At 47.4% G+C, this 19606-nt stretch overlaps 1 protein-coding gene across 1 annotated transcript in view; it reads left to right on the forward strand.

The window, feature by feature from the left end:
* The window catches only part of BRPF3 (bromodomain and PHD finger containing 3), a 105554-nt gene extending 86461 nt beyond the window's left edge, over positions 1-19093 (forward strand). Inside the window, exons 14-20 of the mRNA XM_032648271.1 lie at positions 866-1098; positions 2612-2677; positions 3620-3829; positions 4709-4769; positions 11248-11817; positions 18029-18418; positions 18832-19093. Coding sequence (XP_032504162.1) covers positions 866-1098; positions 2612-2677; positions 3620-3829; positions 4709-4769; positions 11248-11817; positions 18029-18399 — 1511 coding nt within the window. The 3' untranslated portion in view covers positions 18400-18418; positions 18832-19093. The remainder of the gene's footprint in view (positions 1-865; positions 1099-2611; positions 2678-3619; positions 3830-4708; positions 4770-11247; positions 11818-18028; positions 18419-18831) is intronic.
* Positions 19094-19606: the final 513 nt, after the last annotated feature.

The raw sequence follows: 19606 nt of genomic DNA on the forward strand, positions 1-19606 counted from the left end.
GTTGACCTTGGGCAACTTATACGAGCTCTCAGAACCTTAGTTTCCTGATCAGTAAGATGAGGGTAGAAATACCTACCTCAGTATTGCTGTGATAGCACTTCTTATTAAGCTTACAACTCTAACTTCCCTGGTAGAATTCTGGGGAATGTGGGGGGCAGGTGGGTTACACCTTCCTCTGCCAGCCCCTGGACAACGCATCTGCCCTCCAAGCCCCATCTGGCACGTGTAGGCCCTCATGTGCCCAGGCTGTGCTCCTCTCAGAAGGAGACAGAAGGTTCATCTCGCCCTCCTGGGAACCCCTGCAGCACAGCCTTGGGTCTGTAATTTAGGGCCTTCTCCCTCTCAGGCCTGTACCAGGGGCCATAAAAGGAAGATGATGCAATGGCTTCAAGACCAAGTTCACCCCTCCCTGTAATTCCCCTGCCTCAAAGTCAGCAGCCCCACAGACTTTGCCAGCACTAAGCAAGCATCCCAGGGTGTCACTTGGTGAAGGCTTTCAGCCGTATTTAATGGGAATCTCATATGGGGCCAAAAGCCTCTAAGACTCGAAAGAATGCAGTCTGGTGGTGGACTTCAGGCATGGTGATAGGGAAAGCTATCTGGGGTAGAAAAGTGGTCCTCTGCCCTCAGTAGGAAGGAGTCAGGACGCCTGACTAGCTGTGGACTCTCTGGAGCCAGTGACTTCATTCCTCCGTGCCTTGCTTTCCTTGTGTGCAGAATGACAGGTTGATGCCTGAGACCTTCCCTGCGTCAGAATTATAGGTTTCCCCATTTGTTGGATGCAGGATGAGATGGCGAAATCGCCCTTGACCTCTTTTTGCCGCCGGGGCCGCTAAGCTCCCACTCCTCTCTGCTTCCTCCACAGATGAGTACCTCCGAGTCCTCAATGTGGGTGTGGCCGAGGTGAAGAAATCCTTCTTGGGGCCCTTGTCCCCGTCCTGTAAGATGGTGCAGATGATGAGGCAGTTTCTGTACCGGGTCCTGCCTGAGGACTCCTACAAGGTCGCCACGGGGAAGCTCCACGTGAGCCTCACCCGCTTCACGGATGGAGAGAGTGTTGTGGTTTCAGAATATACATCCAAAGAAGAGCTCATCGAGGCAAGGGGGCGGGACCTGGGAATAAGGATGGGGGCGGGGCTAGGGATAGGGCGGGGCCAGGGAGTGGAGGCAGAGCCCAGGGAGTTGGGACAGGAAAGGAGAGGCTGGCCCCGCTTCTCTTGACGGGCCCCTGGGATGGTCCACTTGTCTGCCTCACTTCCTTCCTTCTGCTTTCTGCCCCCCTAGTTTTTCCCTCCCTTCACCCTCCTGGCATCTATCCCTCTGTGTCAGGCACACTGTTAGACAAGATGGACACAGAGAAGCCAAAAACTAATCAGACATGCTCACCATCCTACATTTCAGCACTCAGAGTCTGCCTCCTTTTGCCTCTGTCTTGCCCTCTGCTCTAATCCTGCAGCTCCTCAGAGGCCCGTTTGTATTACCAACAGAGGTCCCATGGCTCCTCTAGGGCCTGGACTTCAGTGTTTCCCCACTAAATTTCTCCCAGTTTGTGGGAACAGCTTCCCTCCGCCCCCTCTCTTCCACTGGTCCTTGATAAAAAGGACTGTGTTATCACTAAATGGGTTAACACTTAGGAAAGGGGATTCTGACAGTGCATTGTTCTAAGCTCACTAATATACATTTTAGTTATGACTTATTATTGCTGGAGAGTGCTGTGGTTATGTCCAATTTTCTTTCAGGGCGAGAGTTGAGCTGCATGACCCTCCACCCATATTTCCAATCCCCTCCCCTCCTCTGAATACAAGACCCTCGCCACCCATCCTCACATCCCCACACTGGCATGGCCTTGACCCTGGGGGTTGGGGATGAATGGGCAGGGACATGGATACCTCCTCCAGCTACCTCATGTCCCCTGGGTTTATTAGCACCCAGCTCTTCAAGACTTTTCTCTCCCCAGCCCTCTCCCACCACCTCCCACTCTTACCCATGCCAACCAGAGCAAATCACACAAAGCAGGCCTCTGTGTCTGTACCTGCCGTGCCTCCTGCCTCGTGCCGGATGCCCTTCCCTCCTTCCCACCCCACTTCACCTGCTTGGTGAGACTCCAGTCACTCCTGCCAGGGAACTTTTCTTCATCACCTGCCTGCCTTGCAACCCCTGGGTTGGGTGCTTCTTCTTTGGGACCACGATGCCCATGCTTACCTCCATCACAGCACCTGTCACCCCATGTACTGTCACCTAATTGCTTGGTCCCCCTCTGAGCATTCCCAAGGGTGGGCATCTCACCCTCCTTTGATTCCAAGCCCAGGCCAGACACACATTAATGGTTTTTGAATCCCATTGGATTCATGGAAATTTGGTGCTAGAAGGAGCCCTGCAGATCATTGAGGCCACTCTCTCCCTTTAAAACTGAGACATCTGGCCCAGCCTGACCAAGTAGGTTACCAAGGATCCAGCCGGGAGCTGAACCTGGGGCTCCACTTCCCAGGGCAGTGACTCCACCTTGGGTTTAAGAAGGGCCAGGCTGACGGTGTCCCAGATGCCCGCAGGTGATCCCTCCCCACCCAGCCCCCAGGCCTTGGGCATCTCAACCCTGTCTTCTCCCCCACAGGCCCTGTACTGCAGCTGCTTTGTCCCTGTGTACTGCGGCCTCATTCCTCCAACTTACCGCGGTGTGGTAAGTACCTCAGTGTGGGAGGGCGGGTGAGCTGGGATCCAGGGGTGCCTCAGGGCCCCTGTGACCCACATTTGGGAGGAATGGTCTCAGAATTCAGTGGGAAGACCAAGAATTGAAAAGGTCCTTGTGGTTTCCTACTCAGAATTCCCAGCGTAGATAGATTTCTGGGGCTTTAAGAAGAACTTTTCCCCCTAAGTTGGGCTTCTCTCTGGACTCACCAACACATTACTGAACCCAACAAGTCAAGTTTCCACAGGTTTGCCAGATTTCCCCAGTAGGAAAATCCGGTAGGTCTGAGACCCTGTACCTGCAACTTCAGCTGACGCCAGTGCTGCTGGTCCACGGACAGCACTCTGAGTAGGAAGATTTAACCCGTGCCCTCTCCTCATTTTATGTAGAGAGGAAATGAGATCCAGAGATTACGAATCAGCTAGTAGATGGACCCCTGTATTGCATGTCATTCATTTAATTCGCAGGCACCCAGAGGGTTAGAGCCTCAGTATCTGTGATCCTTTGTTCACAGCTGAGGAAACAGAAGCCCCAAGAGGGGAAGGGACTTGAGGGTGGACACAGGGTGGTCAGGGGTGCTCTGGAGGGTGTTGAGGGTGTCTGACCTCAACAGAGGGAGGCAGCTTGGACCCAGGGCAGTCTGGAGGAGGGCTATTTCACAACCTGCTCAGACCCACCACATGTGCACCTTCTCAAAAGGCCCTGTGGATGAGCTCCTTTCCCTGGCCCTGCCCTCAGCTGTTGAGGGACTCCACGACGGGTAACGTGACAGGGAAGCATTCGTTCCTGCTTCATCCAGGGTATGGATGCCCCCGGACCTTGGCGTCAAAGCTTCTCCCAAGGGACCCATTTCTTTGCTCTCCCTGAGTGGGGGAGAGGACCTATGACCCCAGATGAGCATTTCTCACTCTGCCTCCCCCCTCCGCCCTGCAGCGGTACATCGACGGGGCCTTCTCGGGCATGCAGCCCTGCTCCTTCTGGACGGACTCCATCACCATCTCCACCTTCAGTGGTCAGCAGGACATCTGCCCGCGGGACTGCCCCGCCATCTTCTGTGACTTCCTCATGTTCAACTGCTCTTTCCAGTTCTCCCTGGAGAACATCACCAGGATGACCCATGCCCTGTTCCCCCCAGACCTGGTGGTAAGAGACAGGAGGGACCTGGGGGGTGGGCAAGGAGAGCCGGAAAGGGTGATGGGGTCTGGAGTGGGATGGGGGAGCCAATGAGGCCCATTCAGTCCATCTCAAATGATCCCTTAAACTTCCTCCTAAAGCTGTATCCCGGCCTTGCTGCCAGCTGGGTATGTGACCTTGAACAAGGGCCCTAAGTGCTCCCAACCTCAGTTTTCTCCCCTGTAAAATGAGATGATCTCAGAACCACTGATAGCAATGTTGGCTGAACTCTCCCATTTTGACATACAATGTGGGTTCAACAAGCTATGGCCCAGGGGCCAAATCCAGCATATGACATGTTTTTATACAGCCTGTGAGCTAAGAATGGACTTTCTATTTTTAAAGCATTGTTTAAAAAAAAAAAAAAAACAAGAAGAAGAAGAAGTGACAGAGACTATATGTGGCCTACAAAGCCCCAAATATTTACTGTTTGGCCTTTTACAGAAAAGGCATTGTGGGCAATATCTGGTGTAATCCTCCAGCATCCTCTGTGATAGATACTGTTTTATTCCCATTTTACAAGTGAAGAAACTGAGGCTGTGAGAGGTTACATTCACCCAGCCACCCAGCCAGTAAGTGGCAGCACTGGGATTTGAGTCCAGTCTCCAAATGCTGCTCTTTATACTGTCCAAATGCACCTTCTCTGGTTCTACTATAAACATCGCACCCTCTCCGGCCCAGGGAAAGCTGATGACCAGCTGTTCTTAGCAGGTACTGAAGGATGGGCACATTTTGAAAAGCTCATCATATAAAGCTTAAGAGCAATGAAAGCAACTGCTTTGGAAGAGGGGACTATGGGTCTCTCTGTTGCTACAGCCTTAGTTATTTTCCTGGTGCCCCTCCTTGCAGATCCTGCACAATTATTACTACAGAGGGTATGAAGATGCTGTTTCGTACTTGAGGCGGCTGAGTAAGTACTATGTGGTGCCCCGAGGAAGAGGAGGAAAGTGGGGCAAAGACAGGAAGTAGAAGGGCTGGATAGAGGAGCATTTCCCCCCAGTTTGTGAGGTGCTCTTCACCCAGGAAAGCTGGAAATGGGCACAGGGACCTGACAGCCTTCATTGTCCAGATGTTACTGTGGCCAGAAATTAGGACCACTGTGGAAAAGGGGCTTTAGGTTAACTGATGGGACAGTGTCTAGGGCTTTTGTACAAACGTATTTCTGAATTTAAAAACTATGCTTAGGAAATACATAGCTCATATCTCCCTGGAGCATTCCATTCTCATATCATTACATTTTCTTGCATTTTATTCTCTTTCCAATGAAACAGTATTGTTAATGTAGAACTAGATGTGACTAGTTTATGTTTGTGTGAGACTTTTGAGTGACATATTGATCAACAAATGAGAGAGAAGAGCCCTTGCCCTAAGTTGGTTTGGAAAGCATGGTTCCACCCCTGTGTATCCTCTGTGTATTATCTGGGTGGGAGGAAGATTCCAAAGGCATACACTACACACGCTAACTCCATGAAGGCCATGCAAACATCTTTGTTAAAAGGAAAGAAAAAATGCTTTTCTATATTTAGAATTAATTCCATAGAGCATATTTCCAGAAAAAGGGGATTTCTGGATCAAAGGGTTTACTTAATGTTATATAATAAATTTTTTTCCACGTTGCCATATGGTCTTTGTAACTGGCTTTTTGGCACCTGTATAATATTCCATCACAGTTGTACAGAATACTTTGATCATTCTTGGGTTTCCAAATGTTCACTATTATAAACAATGCTGTGGTGAACTTTTTGTGTATGTAGTTTAAAAAATATACTTAAAGAGTGAGATTAAGGGGTGGAATGAGGTTTTTCTCGTAGGAGATGTACACTTTTTTTCTTCAAAATTGCTTCCTGCTGGGACTTCCCTGGCAGTCCAGCAATTAAGACTCCATGCTTCCACTGCAGGGGGTGCAGGTTCAATCCCTGGTTGAGGAACTAAGATCCTGCATGCTGCGTGGTGCAGCCAAATAATTGCTTCCTGCTTTCCTAAGCTCCGCTGTCCTAACTCTTTACTTTCTCCTGGGTCCATTCTCCCGACTAGTGGGGTAGGGAGCAGGAGCACAGGATGGAGAGAATGTGGCTCTGGAGGCAAGTAGCCCTGGGCCAGGATCCCCATCCCCCAAGCTGTGTGAGCTCCAGGAAATCACTCTCCCTCTCTGAGTCTTAGTTCCAAATCTGTAAAAAGGGTTTAGATCCTGGTTTTTGACACACCAACTATGTGACCTTGAGCAAGTAATTCATCTCCTGGGACCTGTTTTCTCATCTGTACAAGGTGGCTGATGGTGGAACCTACCTCTGAGTTTTATTCCTAGCCACGGTCAATCCAGTCCACTGCCCCCTCTGACCTCTCTGCAGACAGACTTTTCCTAACCCTGACTGTCCTCTGACAACTGCCCCATCTTCCACATTTTCACAGGTGACAGCTGTGAAGCTGAGCCCCCAGTGTCCAAAAGGAGGACGACCTGAGGGGGGTGGTGGTGGTGGAGATGAGGTCTCACCTACAGAGCTTAGGGAATAGGAGGGTCTGGCTAGGGCCTGTGGTCCTTTCTGCCCCAGGTGGGGATCCCCTCCATTCTTTCCTCAGTGATGGTGTATATCGAGGGCTTGAGGTTTGGGGAGCCCCTGATTTGGTTCTTGGATCTCGGAGCAGACACCAATTGCCTGCCCCAGGAAATCCCGCTACACCTCAGATTGCATCCTGGCTACCTGGCTGCCTCCATACCTGTCTCTCGCCTAGAACTTTTCCTTTCTCTTCCTCTCAGGGCAAGCCCTGGGAAGACTTACAAAGTGGGCTGTTAAGCATCTCTAGTCTCCCCCATCTCTCAGTAGCCCCTTACCCTCTCACCCTCCCCGCTTCCACCCTTAGCTGGTGTGGACATTTTCACAGGTATGAACGGCAGTCTTAAACCCAAGGATGAAACTCTAATAGTAGCATTGCAGGCATCCACTCCTGAATTGGGGCAGTATATGGAGGATGGCAGGTTTTCCCCAATGGCCCTGGAATCACTCCAAGTAGGAACAGACACAACTCATAAGGGAGAAAAAAACTCGTGCTGGCTGCCAGCTGTTTTTGCTTCCTCTCCCAATTTGCAAATGTGTGCGTGGCTTTCTCAGTGCAAGTTTCAGCTCCAGCACCTAAATCCTCTTGGGTTTGGTGGGCCTGGAGTTTTCTCCCGGCACCAGATGCAAGCAGGAAATACTGACATAGCCTGAGAAATCCCCACCTACTATCTGGGAACGGAAAACGGAAGTCTGCTCCAGCCTCCTGCCTGCTTTCTGAAAGGGGGTCAGCTCAGGTAGGAAGCCACACCTGCAAGGTGTGCAAGGGTGCAAGGTGTCACCCTCAGCTCACATCCTAGCATCCTCTTTCTCCTCCCTCCTAAGGGTTCACATCTACCTAGTTTTCCTGCCACCAGGTGAGCCTCCCTCTCCACTCTTGGCCTCCCCTAACAGCAGCCTTCTACCAAAGGGAAGGACACTGCTTGCTGGCATCCTTGAAAATCCACATTCCCCACACAGACACATGTACATGGTGAGGTTGGAGCTCAGAGGATGCCATGTCTGAAATATCCATCCCATATCCAGCCATGCCCGGCCAAACTGACCTTCCTCCCTCCATTCCTCTCACTCACAATTGGGTGAGTTTTGACACAGACACAGACACACAGACACAGACACACACACCTGCGAAACCAGCACGACAATCAAGATAGGGAACAATCCATCATGCCTGAAGTTTCCTCATGCCCCTTTGGGATCCCTCCCACCTTCCCTCATCCCATCATCCCCAAGCAAACCCTGATGTCTTTCTGTCATTATAGATTAATTTGCATTTTTAGAGTTTTTGATAGATGAACTCTTATAGTATGAACTCTTTTTTGTCTGCATTCTTTCACTCAGCATAATTATCCTGAGATTCACCCATGTCATTGCATGGTATAAATAGTTCATTCCTTTTTGCGTTCCAATCCACTGTATGAATGCATATACCACAGTTCATTTATCCATTCACCTGTTAATGGGCATTTTAGTTGTATCCAATTTGGGGCTGTTATGAATAAAGCTGCTATGTACATTCATGCATGAATTTCTGTATGGACAAATGCTTTCATTTCTCTTGGGTAAATACCCAGGAATGGAATGACCCGATCATATGGTGGATGCATGTTTATTATGTAATGTGTATATGTCTACAAATCTATGTATAACATATAATATTTTAATATAAAATGTAATGTATTTAATTGTAGTAAAACACACATAATATAAAAGTTACCATCTTAGCCATTTTAAGTGTACAATTCAGTAGTGTTAAACATACACTGGTGTGCAACCAATCTCCTGAACTTTTCCATCTTGCAAAAATGAAACTCTACACCCATTAACCAACTCTCCTTTTCTGCCACCCCCTAGACCCTGGCAACCACCATTCTATTTCTATGAGTTTGAATACTTTAGGTACCTCATGTAAGTGGAATCATAACAGTATTTGTCTTTTTGTGACTGGTTTATTTCATGTATAATGTCCTCAAGATTCATGCATGTTGTAACATCTGACGGGATTTCCTTCCTTAAGGCTAAATAATATTCCATCGTGTATATAGAGCAGATTTTCTTTATCTATTCATTCGTCAGTGGACATTTGGGTTGCTTCCACCTCTTCACTATTGAGAATAATACTGCAATGAACATGGGTGTGCAGATATCTCTTCGAGATCCTATTTTCAATACTTTTGGATATGTACGTACTGAGAAACATACCCAGAATGTATGTCTAACTTTTTAAGAAGTTACCAAATTGTTTTCTAGAGTGGTTGTACCATTTTACATTCCCAATAGTGAATGAGAATTCCAGTTTCCCCACATTCTCACCAACACTTGGTATGGTCAGTCTTTTTAATATTAGCCATTCTAATAGGTATGTGGTAGTATCTTATTGTGGTTTTAATTTGCATTTCCCTAATGACTAATGATGCTGAGCATCTTTTCCTTGGCTTATTAGTTGTTCAAATATATTCTTTGGTGAAGTGTCTGTTCAACTCTTTTGCCCATTTTCCCCTAGACCTTGAATAGGCTTTATTTTTTAGAATCATTTTAGATTTACAGAAAAACTGTGAAAATAGTACAGAGAGTTTCCATAGACTCCACATCTAGGTTTCCCTATTGTTTTAGGTCTCACACTTGTTAGATGTTATAGCATGGTACACAAATCATTTGGTGCATAGTATGGTATATTGTTTACAATTAGTGAACCAATGTTGATAAATCGTTATGAACTAAAGTCCATACTTTATTCAGATTGCCTTAGTTTTTACCTAATGTCCTTCTTCTGACCCAGGATCCCATTCAGGATCCCTCATCACATTTAGTTGTGCTGTCTCCTTAGGCACCTCTTGTCTGTCACAGTTGCTCAGACTCTCCTTGTTTTTAATGACCTACTGGCCAGATAGTTTGTAGAATGTCCCTCGGTTGGGATTTGCTTGGTGTTTTTCTCATGATTAGACTGGGGTTGTGGGTTTGCGGGGGAAAGACCACAGAGGCAAAGTGCCATTCTCATCACGTTGTATCAAGGGTACATGCTGTGAGGTGGTGTTTGTCGGGTTTTTCCACTGTAAATCTACTCTTCCTTTCCATACTGTGCTCTTTGGAAGGAAGTCACTAAGAAGTAGGGAGTTATTCTCCACTTCCTTAAGGGCCGAGTATCTACAGAAATTATTGGGAATTCTTCATCATGAGAGATGTGTCTCTTTCTCCGCCTATTCAATCATTTGTTTACCTATTCAATCATTTGTTTATATTAGTATGGACTCGTTGATACTTATTTTATACTGTGGGTTATTACTCAGTCCTACTTTATTTATTTTCTTACTCAAAGTGTTCCACCTTTGGCCATTGGGAGCCCTTTCAATTGACTCTTTTGCCCATTTATTTTTATTTTTTTGGCTGCACCGCACACAGCTTATGGGAGCCTGTGGGATCTTAGTTCCCCAACCAGGGATAGAACCTGGTTCCTCAGCAATGAAAGCGTAGAGTGCTAACCACTGGACTGCCAGGGAATTCCCATCTTTTGCCCATTTAAAAAATGGAATTGTTTGTTTTCTTATTAAGAGCTTTTATGTATTCTAGATAAATGCCCTTTATCAGAAATATGATTTGCAAATATTTTCCCCCAGTCTGTGATTTCTCTTTTCAACTCCTTAATAGTGTCTTCTGAAAAGGAGAAGTTTTTTTTTTTCCTCTCCCGCTGAGGAAAACAGGCTCCGGACGCGCAGGCTCAGTGGCCATGGCTCACGGGCCCAGGCGCTCCACAGCATGCGGGATCTTCCCGGACCGGGGCACGAACCCGTGTCCCCTGCATCGGCAGGTGGACTCTCAACCACTGCGCCACCAGGGAAGCCCAAACCAAGGGTCTTTGATGCTGCCTGTAAGCCCTTGCATGGTCTGGCCCCTGTGGTCTCCTTAGCCCCATGTCCCATCACAAGTATGCCCACCCCTCTTCCACCTACACTGACCTCCCAGGGCCTTGGCTTCTTGCTGCTCCCCCGAACCTGTGACCCTTGTGTGTGCTGTTCCCTCTGCCTGGAATGCTCCTCCTCATCCCACCCTGACCACCCCCTGGACCCCTCCCCTGTCATGTCTCAGCTCAAACGTCACTCCCTCTGGGAAGCCCTTCCTGCTCCCGTTTCTCCTAGTACCACATTCTTCACTTCCTAGCACTTGTCTTGGTTAAAACTTGAGGTTATGGGAGTGGTTAGTGCCTGCCCCCAGGCTAGACTGTAAGCTCCAAGAGGCCTACTTTTGTCTCCTTCAACTCCTCAGTGCCTGGTATAATGCCTGGCACATATTAGATGCTCAATAAGTATCCATTGAATAAGTGGATCAAAACACAATCAGAAGGCTTCTCTGGTGGCGCAGTGTTTGAGAGTCTGCCTGCCGATGCAGAGGACACGGGTTCGTGCCCCGGTCCGGGAAGATCCCACATGCCGCGGAGTGGCTGGGCCCGTGAGCCATGGCCACTGAGCCTGCGCGTCCGGAGCCTGTGCTCCGCAACAGGAGAGGCCACAACAGTGAGAGGCCCGCATACCGCAAAAAAAACCACAATCAGATATTCAATATAAATTCAAGTAAGTAAAGAAAGGCCATCGAAAAGCACTAATCCAGGAGTTCCCTGGTGGCCTAGTGGTTAGAATTCTAGGCTTTCGCTGCTGGGGTTCAATCCCTAATTGGGGAACTGAGATCCTGCAAGTTGTGCAGTGCAGCAAAAACAGAACAAAAACAATGAAAAACACTGATCTTGTTTATGAGAATAGTTTGGGAAACCATTTTTTGCAAATACTCTGCTGATGCCAAGGGTTAGTAATGCCACCTGTGACCCCATGCTACTGTTTTTCCTAGATGCTGCTTACCTTAATTCTCCTTCCAAGAGAGTGATTTTCCCCTGGGTAGAAGTGTACTGCCAGATAGAACTCGCCCTTGGCAATGAGTGCCCTGAACACTGTCAACCAAGCCTCCAAACAGAGCGGGCCAGTCCAGAAGAATCCAGACAACTTCACACACAATGGGCTCCCAAAGGGGAAAGAAAAGGTGGCCGTGGTCCACCTCTGTCCCCACCTGTGCAGACACCTGAATCCACATGTGAGTGGCCTGTGGAGTCACCTGTTTCACCACCTGCATCGCCACTGGCCTCATCACCATCACATTCTCCAACTGACTTGCCACCTGTATCACTCCCAGCTGTGCACTTCCTCCCCAGCTCAACACCTGGGCTGTCACCCGTATCACCATCACAGCAGGTACAACTGACTGGATCGCCACTCAGATCCCCACCCCCCCAGTCATCTATGTCATCCAGGACGTCCCTGGGGCCTTCCGCTGTGGGCACATCTCCAACATTGCCCCAATGTTCTTCTTCAGCATCACCTGCACAGCCACCTGTGGAGGAACTGGGCCCAGAACAGCCCCAAGGTATGGACCCTTCTGGCTTCTCACAGCTTCCTCATGTCTGGAGCCCGTTGGCAAGTGTGTAACGACATGGTTGCTGATAACATTTGCTTTAGAGGGATGCATTGGTGAAGTTAGCCCGTAACTTTAGCGGCTCTACTTGCTATGAGGACAGACCACCACGAGAGGGCAGTGTACTTGACATTTGTTTTTTTTCTTCTTTAGTCCAGTGATTCTCAAAGTGTGCTCCCCAACTAGCAGCAATAGCACCACCTGAGAACTTGTTAGAAGTGAAAATTCTCAGGCCCTACCACATACCTACTAAACCACAAATTCTAGGGGTGGGACCCAGCTGTCTGCATTTTTTACAAGCCCTCCACATTTGAGAGCGGCTATTCTAGTAGATTTTTTTATTGTGAAAGCTGCTGTGCCAGGGCAATGCTGCTCAAGAAGGGGTCTGTGGACCAGTGCCAGTCCCTGAATTATTTGTTACTAACTAGTTCACAATGAAATGAGTACAGAAAGTGAGAGCAAGCATTTAGAAATGTTTATAGCAATACAGTAGAGCTATGACATCCAAGAGCTTGGTCATTTTCCTACTAATTCATTTATATTGTATTTCACAAAAGCACTAGTCCATTATGGATTGTAAATAGTATTTTTAAAAACTGGTTATTTACTACAGGTGAAGCACCCCGCTGGGGGCTGCAAAGATGAACAGCTCTTTGCAGAGGGAATGGCATGGATACCAACCTCAAAAACGCAAAAGGAATTCTTAAGTACTATATAACTAACAAAAAGAGTGTTGAGGGTATTAATAGAGAATAAGATTACATCTCTCTGGGGAGATAAGAAAGGCTTCTTGGAGGTGACAGGGATTTTAAGTGGGCAAGATTTTGACAATTGTGGTTTGTGGGATACGACAGAGTAGAAAGAACATTTCAGATTTTGTTTATTCCAGAGGCTCAGGTGCAGAGAAGGAAAGTGCAAGGTACATTCAGGATGAAGAGGATACCTGTTTGGCCACTGTGGGTGGTCTGCGTGGGGACCAAGGGAGAGGAGCCCAAATGATGGACCGAAGCCAGGTTGTAGGGTCCTCATGGTCCACCAGCCAAGCTTCCATAGTTATTACGATAAACAGTAGCACAGATTAGCAAGGTTGTCTTCTTTGTGGATCTGCCCTGAGTCAGGAGTGACCCCCCTTTCTCTGGAATAGGTTCACTTTGTCTTTTTTTTGTTTCTTTTCTTTTCTTTTCTTTTCTTTCTTTCTTTCTTTTTTTGAATAGGTTCACTTTGATTCTTTTAACAATGAGACAAAACTGTCAGAACATTAAGAGTCAGAAAATTGTTCAAAGTCTTTCACCTGCTGCCTTCTTCCCTGTTACATGAAATGCATTTATTTTATTTTATTGCATCTGTGCTTAAAGGCAGCCATCTTCAGGGGACTGAGAACTCCTGGACCCAGAGCTAGCGTTCCTTATTCATATTGGGGGTGGACGGAGGGTATGGATAGCCCAGTGGTTTGCGACTGCGGGCCATATTACCCCCCAGGAGACATTTGGCAACATCTGGAGACATTTTTGGTTGTCACCAAGTGGGTAATGTCTAGTTGGGAGACGCCAGGGATGCTGCTAAACATCCTGCAATGCTCAAACCCCTATAACAAAGAATCGCCTGGCCCTTAGCGTCGGTAGTGCTCAGGATTCTGTTGGAGCCTCCAGCTGGTCTCAGCAGTGACACCCTAGGCCACCTGTAGGAACTGGGCAGAGTGGAGCCCCAGGGGTTCATGTTAGCAGTTGTTTGGCAGTGGCCATGTTGTTGTTGGCGGCGGCAGGTGCTGCAGAAAGTCCCAGGAAAATCCATAAACAAAGGAGCCACAAATAGATTTGGGAGAGTGAGGTTGAAATGAAAGAAGTTCAGAAGAGGAAGTTATTAATTTATTCTATATTATTTTTATTTACATGTATTACATAATTACATATTAATATTCATGTGTTATATATCCCCCTACTCATCAGAAACATGCAAAGAGCTTACTTAAGGGAATTCCCTGGTGGTCCAGTGGTTAGCACGTAGGCTTTCAGTGCCGTGGGCCCAGGTTCAATCCCTGGTTGGGGAACTAAGATCCCGCAAGCCAAAAAAACAAACACAAAAGAAAAGAGAGCTTACTTAAGAACAATGGTCATGAAACTATTTGTATTTCCTATTCCAGCAAAAAAGACAAAAGCATTACATAAAGCAGATGCTAGAAGGTTTAGACTCCTGTGGGGGATTTTCTTGAAAACTTTCCCTGACACAACTGGCTGCTTTTTATGAGGGAATTGCTGATAATATTATATCAAGGGTCAGCTTCAGACCTTCTGCAGATTTCACTGCCCTGGATCTCAGTCAAATCCAACAACGTGATTCTGGTCCCAAATACAAGAATTTGAGAGCAAAAGTTCTTTACTGTTTCTGAACATTTCACTTACTTCCTATTGTTATTTCAAAAATGACTAAGTACTCCTCCCCAACCCCATCTCACTCATGTCTCCTATATTTTCATTTTTGGCTGTAGCTCCCTGTGCTTCTTCAAATTCCAAACACACTGTGCCTCTGGCTAATGTGAAGGAAACCATGAGCAAGCCTTATACAATGTAACTGTCTCCTCAATTGGGAACATGTTCTTTCCTTTGGTCAGGGGAGAGGGCCCAGCTGAGTGATATTTTCCATCTCTTTAGCTGCCCAAGGAGCACTGAGTTACTTTTCTGGATGTGATTTCAGTCCATCCCCTTACCGTTCGCAGACCACCACTCCCTCTTCTCTCTTCCTCAGTGGAGGCAACGTGTGGGATATGAGCCTATTCATACTGACAGTGTCATTCCCCCCAGTCCCTGCTGTGCACACTGGGGAATGTACCTTCTCTAAACGCAGTGGGAGAGTGTGTACCCCTCCTTGTATCTGACTCTCTGTTGATGTCTCCGTTCAAAAGAGCTGGCAGGCATGCTACATTCTAGCCTTTGGTGGATCCTGCACAGTATAAGTTAAGAGACTCTACCAAAAACTTCCCTTAATCCAAATTATTTTCTATCAGCATAAAAAGAGGGCTAATATTCCTATGTTGTAGATTGTCCCCAGAAAATCTTTTTTCATAATGCGCACCAACTGTCTGGGTTGCTGGGTTGTTTAACATGTACTCCATTATTGTCTTTGCAGTGACTGGGAGAGGGCCTGGGGAGCTGTTTCTTGTTTGTTTGTTTTGTTTGTTTGTTTTTTCCTCTCTGGGAACCGCAATACCCAGACTCCTTTGCTGACTGAATGCCAGCGGGGTTAGCCAGTGGAATGCAGCAGCAGGAGATCAGAGGGTGAATCAAGGGTATTTCTGCCCCCCAACCTCATCCCTTCCTGCCTTGGGGTAGCTCTGGCAGTGGCTGAGTTTTTCTATGGCCACAGTTGCAGAGAACAGGGCCTGAGGCACAACTAGAGAGAAGCCCACACACAGAAACGAAAGATCCCACATGCCTCAACAAAGATCCCGTGTGCTGCAACTAAGACCCAACGCAGCCAAATAAATAAATAAATATTAAACAAACAAACAAACAGGTGGGTGCTCGTGTGGCTCAACAGGTAGCGTTCCTAACTGTTGCCAACCTACAGCTAACGGTTCTGACCAATGTAGGCCTGCTTCTTATATAGCTTTTGACTATATTAGACTGTTGTTGATTTAATCAGTCAACCTTCACTGAGCACCTACTAAGTGCCAAGCACTCTTCTGGGTTCTGGGGATATCAAAGATGAATTCAACTTGATCCCAAACTTTCAAGAATTTACCCCAAAGTTGAACTTTAGACCAAAGACAAGAGTAAAACCAACTAATTTGCCAAACTGTGAGCCCCATATAAACCAAGTCTTAATTTTTTTACTGAACCATAAAATTGTTTTTAAAGGCACATGCCTATATACATACACACTCACAAATTCAAAATGCCAGCCTCAAACCCAAATCAAGCCAGGTATCATCTACAGTTATTTCACAGGATTATTGAAGTATTCTCTGAATGGAACAGACCTTGCTATTTAATTTGCTTCAAGCCTTAATTGGTTGGAAAAATTTCTAACTCTTTCTATGAGACATCCAGTCCTGGGTGGGAGTCCCTGGGTAGGCACAGGGATGTATCAGGTAGATGAGGGTCAGAGGCTCACCCTGGCAGCCATAGGCCCACTGCAAAATCTGGGCAAGTAGGTACTTGGTAGGTGGTAGGAAGCAGTATGGTGGGGAGGAAATTCAAAGCTTCTGCAGGAAGTAGGGCAGACCTACGTGCCACTTTCTGGATTAAAGGATGGGCAGCAAAGATGTAGGACCCAGAGGGCAGTTGGTGGTTTCTGGGGTTTGTAGGATCACTGCTGCCTGGGATTAGTCTCACTCTGTTCCTTGGTCTCCATCCCCAAAACTTCCCTGAACTTTGAGTCTCTCTCTAGAAGCTCAGGGTCAGGTTTGGTCATGAGGATGTAGGCAGGTCTGCCATGGGTGTGGGGAAGCTTCCCTGCAGCTAGGAGTGCCCTCTGGAAGCCAGGTCCAGACTCGGGTCTTTGATTTCAGAGCCAGGCCTCTTCCCATACATCAGATCACTGGGAACTGTGCAGTTCAGCCAGAGCTACCTTGGTTGATAAACTTCTAGGAATCAAGGTGCTTTATAAAGAAGCAGGCTGTGATAAAAAACAAACAAAACAACATTCGTAAGCTGTGGAAAACACTGTTGTCAGTGGGTCACACATCCTGTGTGCAGTGCTCCTTTATAGAACAGGTTATGAAACTGCTTGGGGGCAATTTACCAATTGATTTTAAGCAATTCCATGCTTTGAGTTCAAATACAAGGTTAGTGGGCAGGGAAAAAAGGCTTAAAAATATTAGGCATAGAGAGGTAGGAGTGGTCCAGGAAGAGGAAAGGTCTGTTCCAAAACTACAATCACAAGAGACATTGTCACATCCACAGGCTAGTCCTGTGTAAATTCCTGGTCCCCAGCTGATATCTGTCCCAGCAGAGGAAAGAGTCTAGAATAAAAGCTCAGGGTAAATCTCCCATACATTAATATGCATGTGTGTATGTTTTAAATTAGAAGTTCAAATCCATACTCTGGTGTGGGTTGTATTAGTCAGTTATTGCTGCTATGATAATGCTGTATAACAAATGACCCTCTTCCCCCAAGATCTCAGTGGATTACAAAACAAACATTTATTTATTTTTTTCTCTTTCATAGGGCTATGAGTTGGCTGGAATAGCTCTGCTTAGGCTACAGGTTGGGGTCAAGTCTGCTCCCTGTCCCTTTTATTTCCAGGACCAGCAGTAATGCCAGATATGCCCTTCTCCTGGAGCATGGCTAGATATATATATCAGCCTAGCTTTCCTCTGCTAGTCTTATCCTCTGCTGGTCATCGGACTCAGGTTGTGTAACTGACCTCAAAGTAGAGAGACAGATTGAGAAGTTGAGAGACTGCCTACAGGCTACAAATGGAAAAGGAGGAGGTCCATCTTGCTGATTGCTACCCACATCCTTCTAATTGCTGCCAAGTCTGTCAGACTCCCCAAATTTCCACCATTAAAGAGCCCCTCCTTTGAGTTACTATGGAATTAGTAACTTATTAAAAGTTACTAATTCAAAGGTGAATTTAATAATGGCTAAAACGTATAGAGCAGTTATTATGTTCCAAGCACTGTGGCACAGAGAGGTTAAGTAACATGCCCAAAGTCACACAGTTGGTAGATGGCAGAGCCAGGATCTGAATCCAGATCGTCTGTCATCAGAATCTTGATGTTGACCAAGTGGTACAGTCTCCTGGGGTAGAAGGAGCACTGGAGTGAGAATCAGAAGTCACAGAGTCTAGTCTAGTTCCTCCATTTGGGCAGGAGAGGCCTGGAGGTGCACTTGGAAACATGGCAGGGGGTAGGTCAGGCTGGCTTAAGTGCCATGCTAATGAGATTGAACTTCACCTTTGTTACTGGGGAGTCATCATAGGATTTAAACAACAGAATGACACAGTCAGATTTGAAAATTATCCAAGAATGTGCAAGTCCACATCCCAACATTTCTCCAAGATGAGCTCTTCAGGTGTCTTCCTGCAGTTTCCCAGAGGGTGCAAGTGACTTGCCCAGGGTCACACAGCAGGTGGAGGAGGGCTTGGAAGTCAGGGCTTCCAATTGCTCCTTTTTGTCTCATTTCCCCTCACATGTGCTTAACTTCAACTTCTCGCATCCAGGTCTGCTCCCTGCCCACTCGACTCCTCTCTGCTCTCCACTTCCAAGACAGTTTGGGTCACCTACAGACCTCATCCCAGCCGGATCAAGGAATACAGCTGCCCTGAGGTGTGGAACTCCCCAGTGTGTCCCTGGAGACCGGACACTGCCTGTTCTGTCCCAGGATACTGTGGTGACCTCTGAGCCCTGTTGCCCCAGCTTCCTTTCTGCCCTCACCTGCTTCTTCCTGGTCACGGTCAGGGCCAACACTAGCCCATATAATGCCTTGTACACTGAGAAAACAGCACCCCTTCCTTCAGAACTTGACTGCCAGCTGCTTGAATGTTGTCATAATACACTGATTTCGTTTGAACAATTGACTGCCAACTGCTAGAAAGCTGTATGAATGACATGTAAGTATGTCTGTGAAGTGCTTACCCTTTTGTATTGGCAGTGTACCCTTGGGCAGTGTGCAGTCTGAACAACTGTCCTCCGCACTCTGGAGGCCACTCCACTTCTTCCCTCTTCCTGCAAAACCAAACACCCACCAGACTTTGGCAAGTCGAATAATATTTCAAACACTCTTTTATCAACTCCTGCTCTGCAAATGGAATCCTCCTTTTGCAAAAGACCCTTGTATAATAAAGTGAACCCTCGAACTGGCTTTTTGTATAAATTGAGTTTTCCAATTTCCACATATTAGCCTGGCTACTTGCTCAGGATGCCCAAGGCATATAAATCTGTGAGGAGTGTTCTCAGTGGAAATAAGGGGAGGGAAGTCCTTGATTCAGGTCTTAGAAATGATGAATTTGTGTTCTTTTGCTAGGAAACTGTGAGCCGAGAGAGAAAACTTGAGCTGGAATGGGAGAGAACCTGACGGCCACAAGGCCAAGGCTTCTCCCCGCCGCTCTCAGATGCCCTCCTCTCACCCCAGGCCTTTTGGGGACCTGCATGCCACCCACTACCAAGCCTGTTGGTGTAGAGGGTCCTGCTTCCCCCAGGCAAGAGCCTTCTTGTCTAAACATCCTCCCAGCTTCCCTGCAGTCCTTCCACTACTCTGCTCTGGACAGACAGATGGACGTCAGCGCAGACGGGCACTGAAGAGCGAGCAGCACAGCCTCCTCCCAGCTGGCTGGGCTCTGGGCCTTCCTCCCAACCTAGCCTGAGTTCACTTCTTCAAGATCCTAGCCCCCCAGGATCTCATCCACAGGGCAAAACTGTTGGCGGTCAGGCAGAGCTGAGCCATGGACACTCTTTCCTGTTTCCTGTGGCATCAAGAGACCACATCTCCTTCTGTTGCTTTTTTTTGTTCACACAGCATACAAAAGGCTTGACTTGGAACCAGTGGGCTCCACCTCAGCCACTCATGGAAGTCCGCAGGTGGGGCTCATCTGGCATGCAGCCTTTACAAGCTCCCGAGGGATTATGTGGTGCAGCTGAGTGGAGTGGGCAGCCCTGGCCTTCATGGAGTCCTCCCATGGTTGTAGAGGAAACGGGAAGCTTTATGTCCCCTTCCCTCCCCTTTCCCAGCCCAAATGAGGGCAGACTCTGTCGGCTCTTCACACCCAAGTGAAAATGGTCCACAAGAAAGATATCTTTGG

The sequence above is a fragment of the Phocoena sinus genome, chromosome 11 (genome assembly GCF_008692025.1).
Source record: "Phocoena sinus isolate mPhoSin1 chromosome 11, mPhoSin1.pri, whole genome shotgun sequence".
NCBI classification, from domain to species: domain Eukaryota; kingdom Metazoa; phylum Chordata; class Mammalia; order Artiodactyla; family Phocoenidae; genus Phocoena; species Phocoena sinus.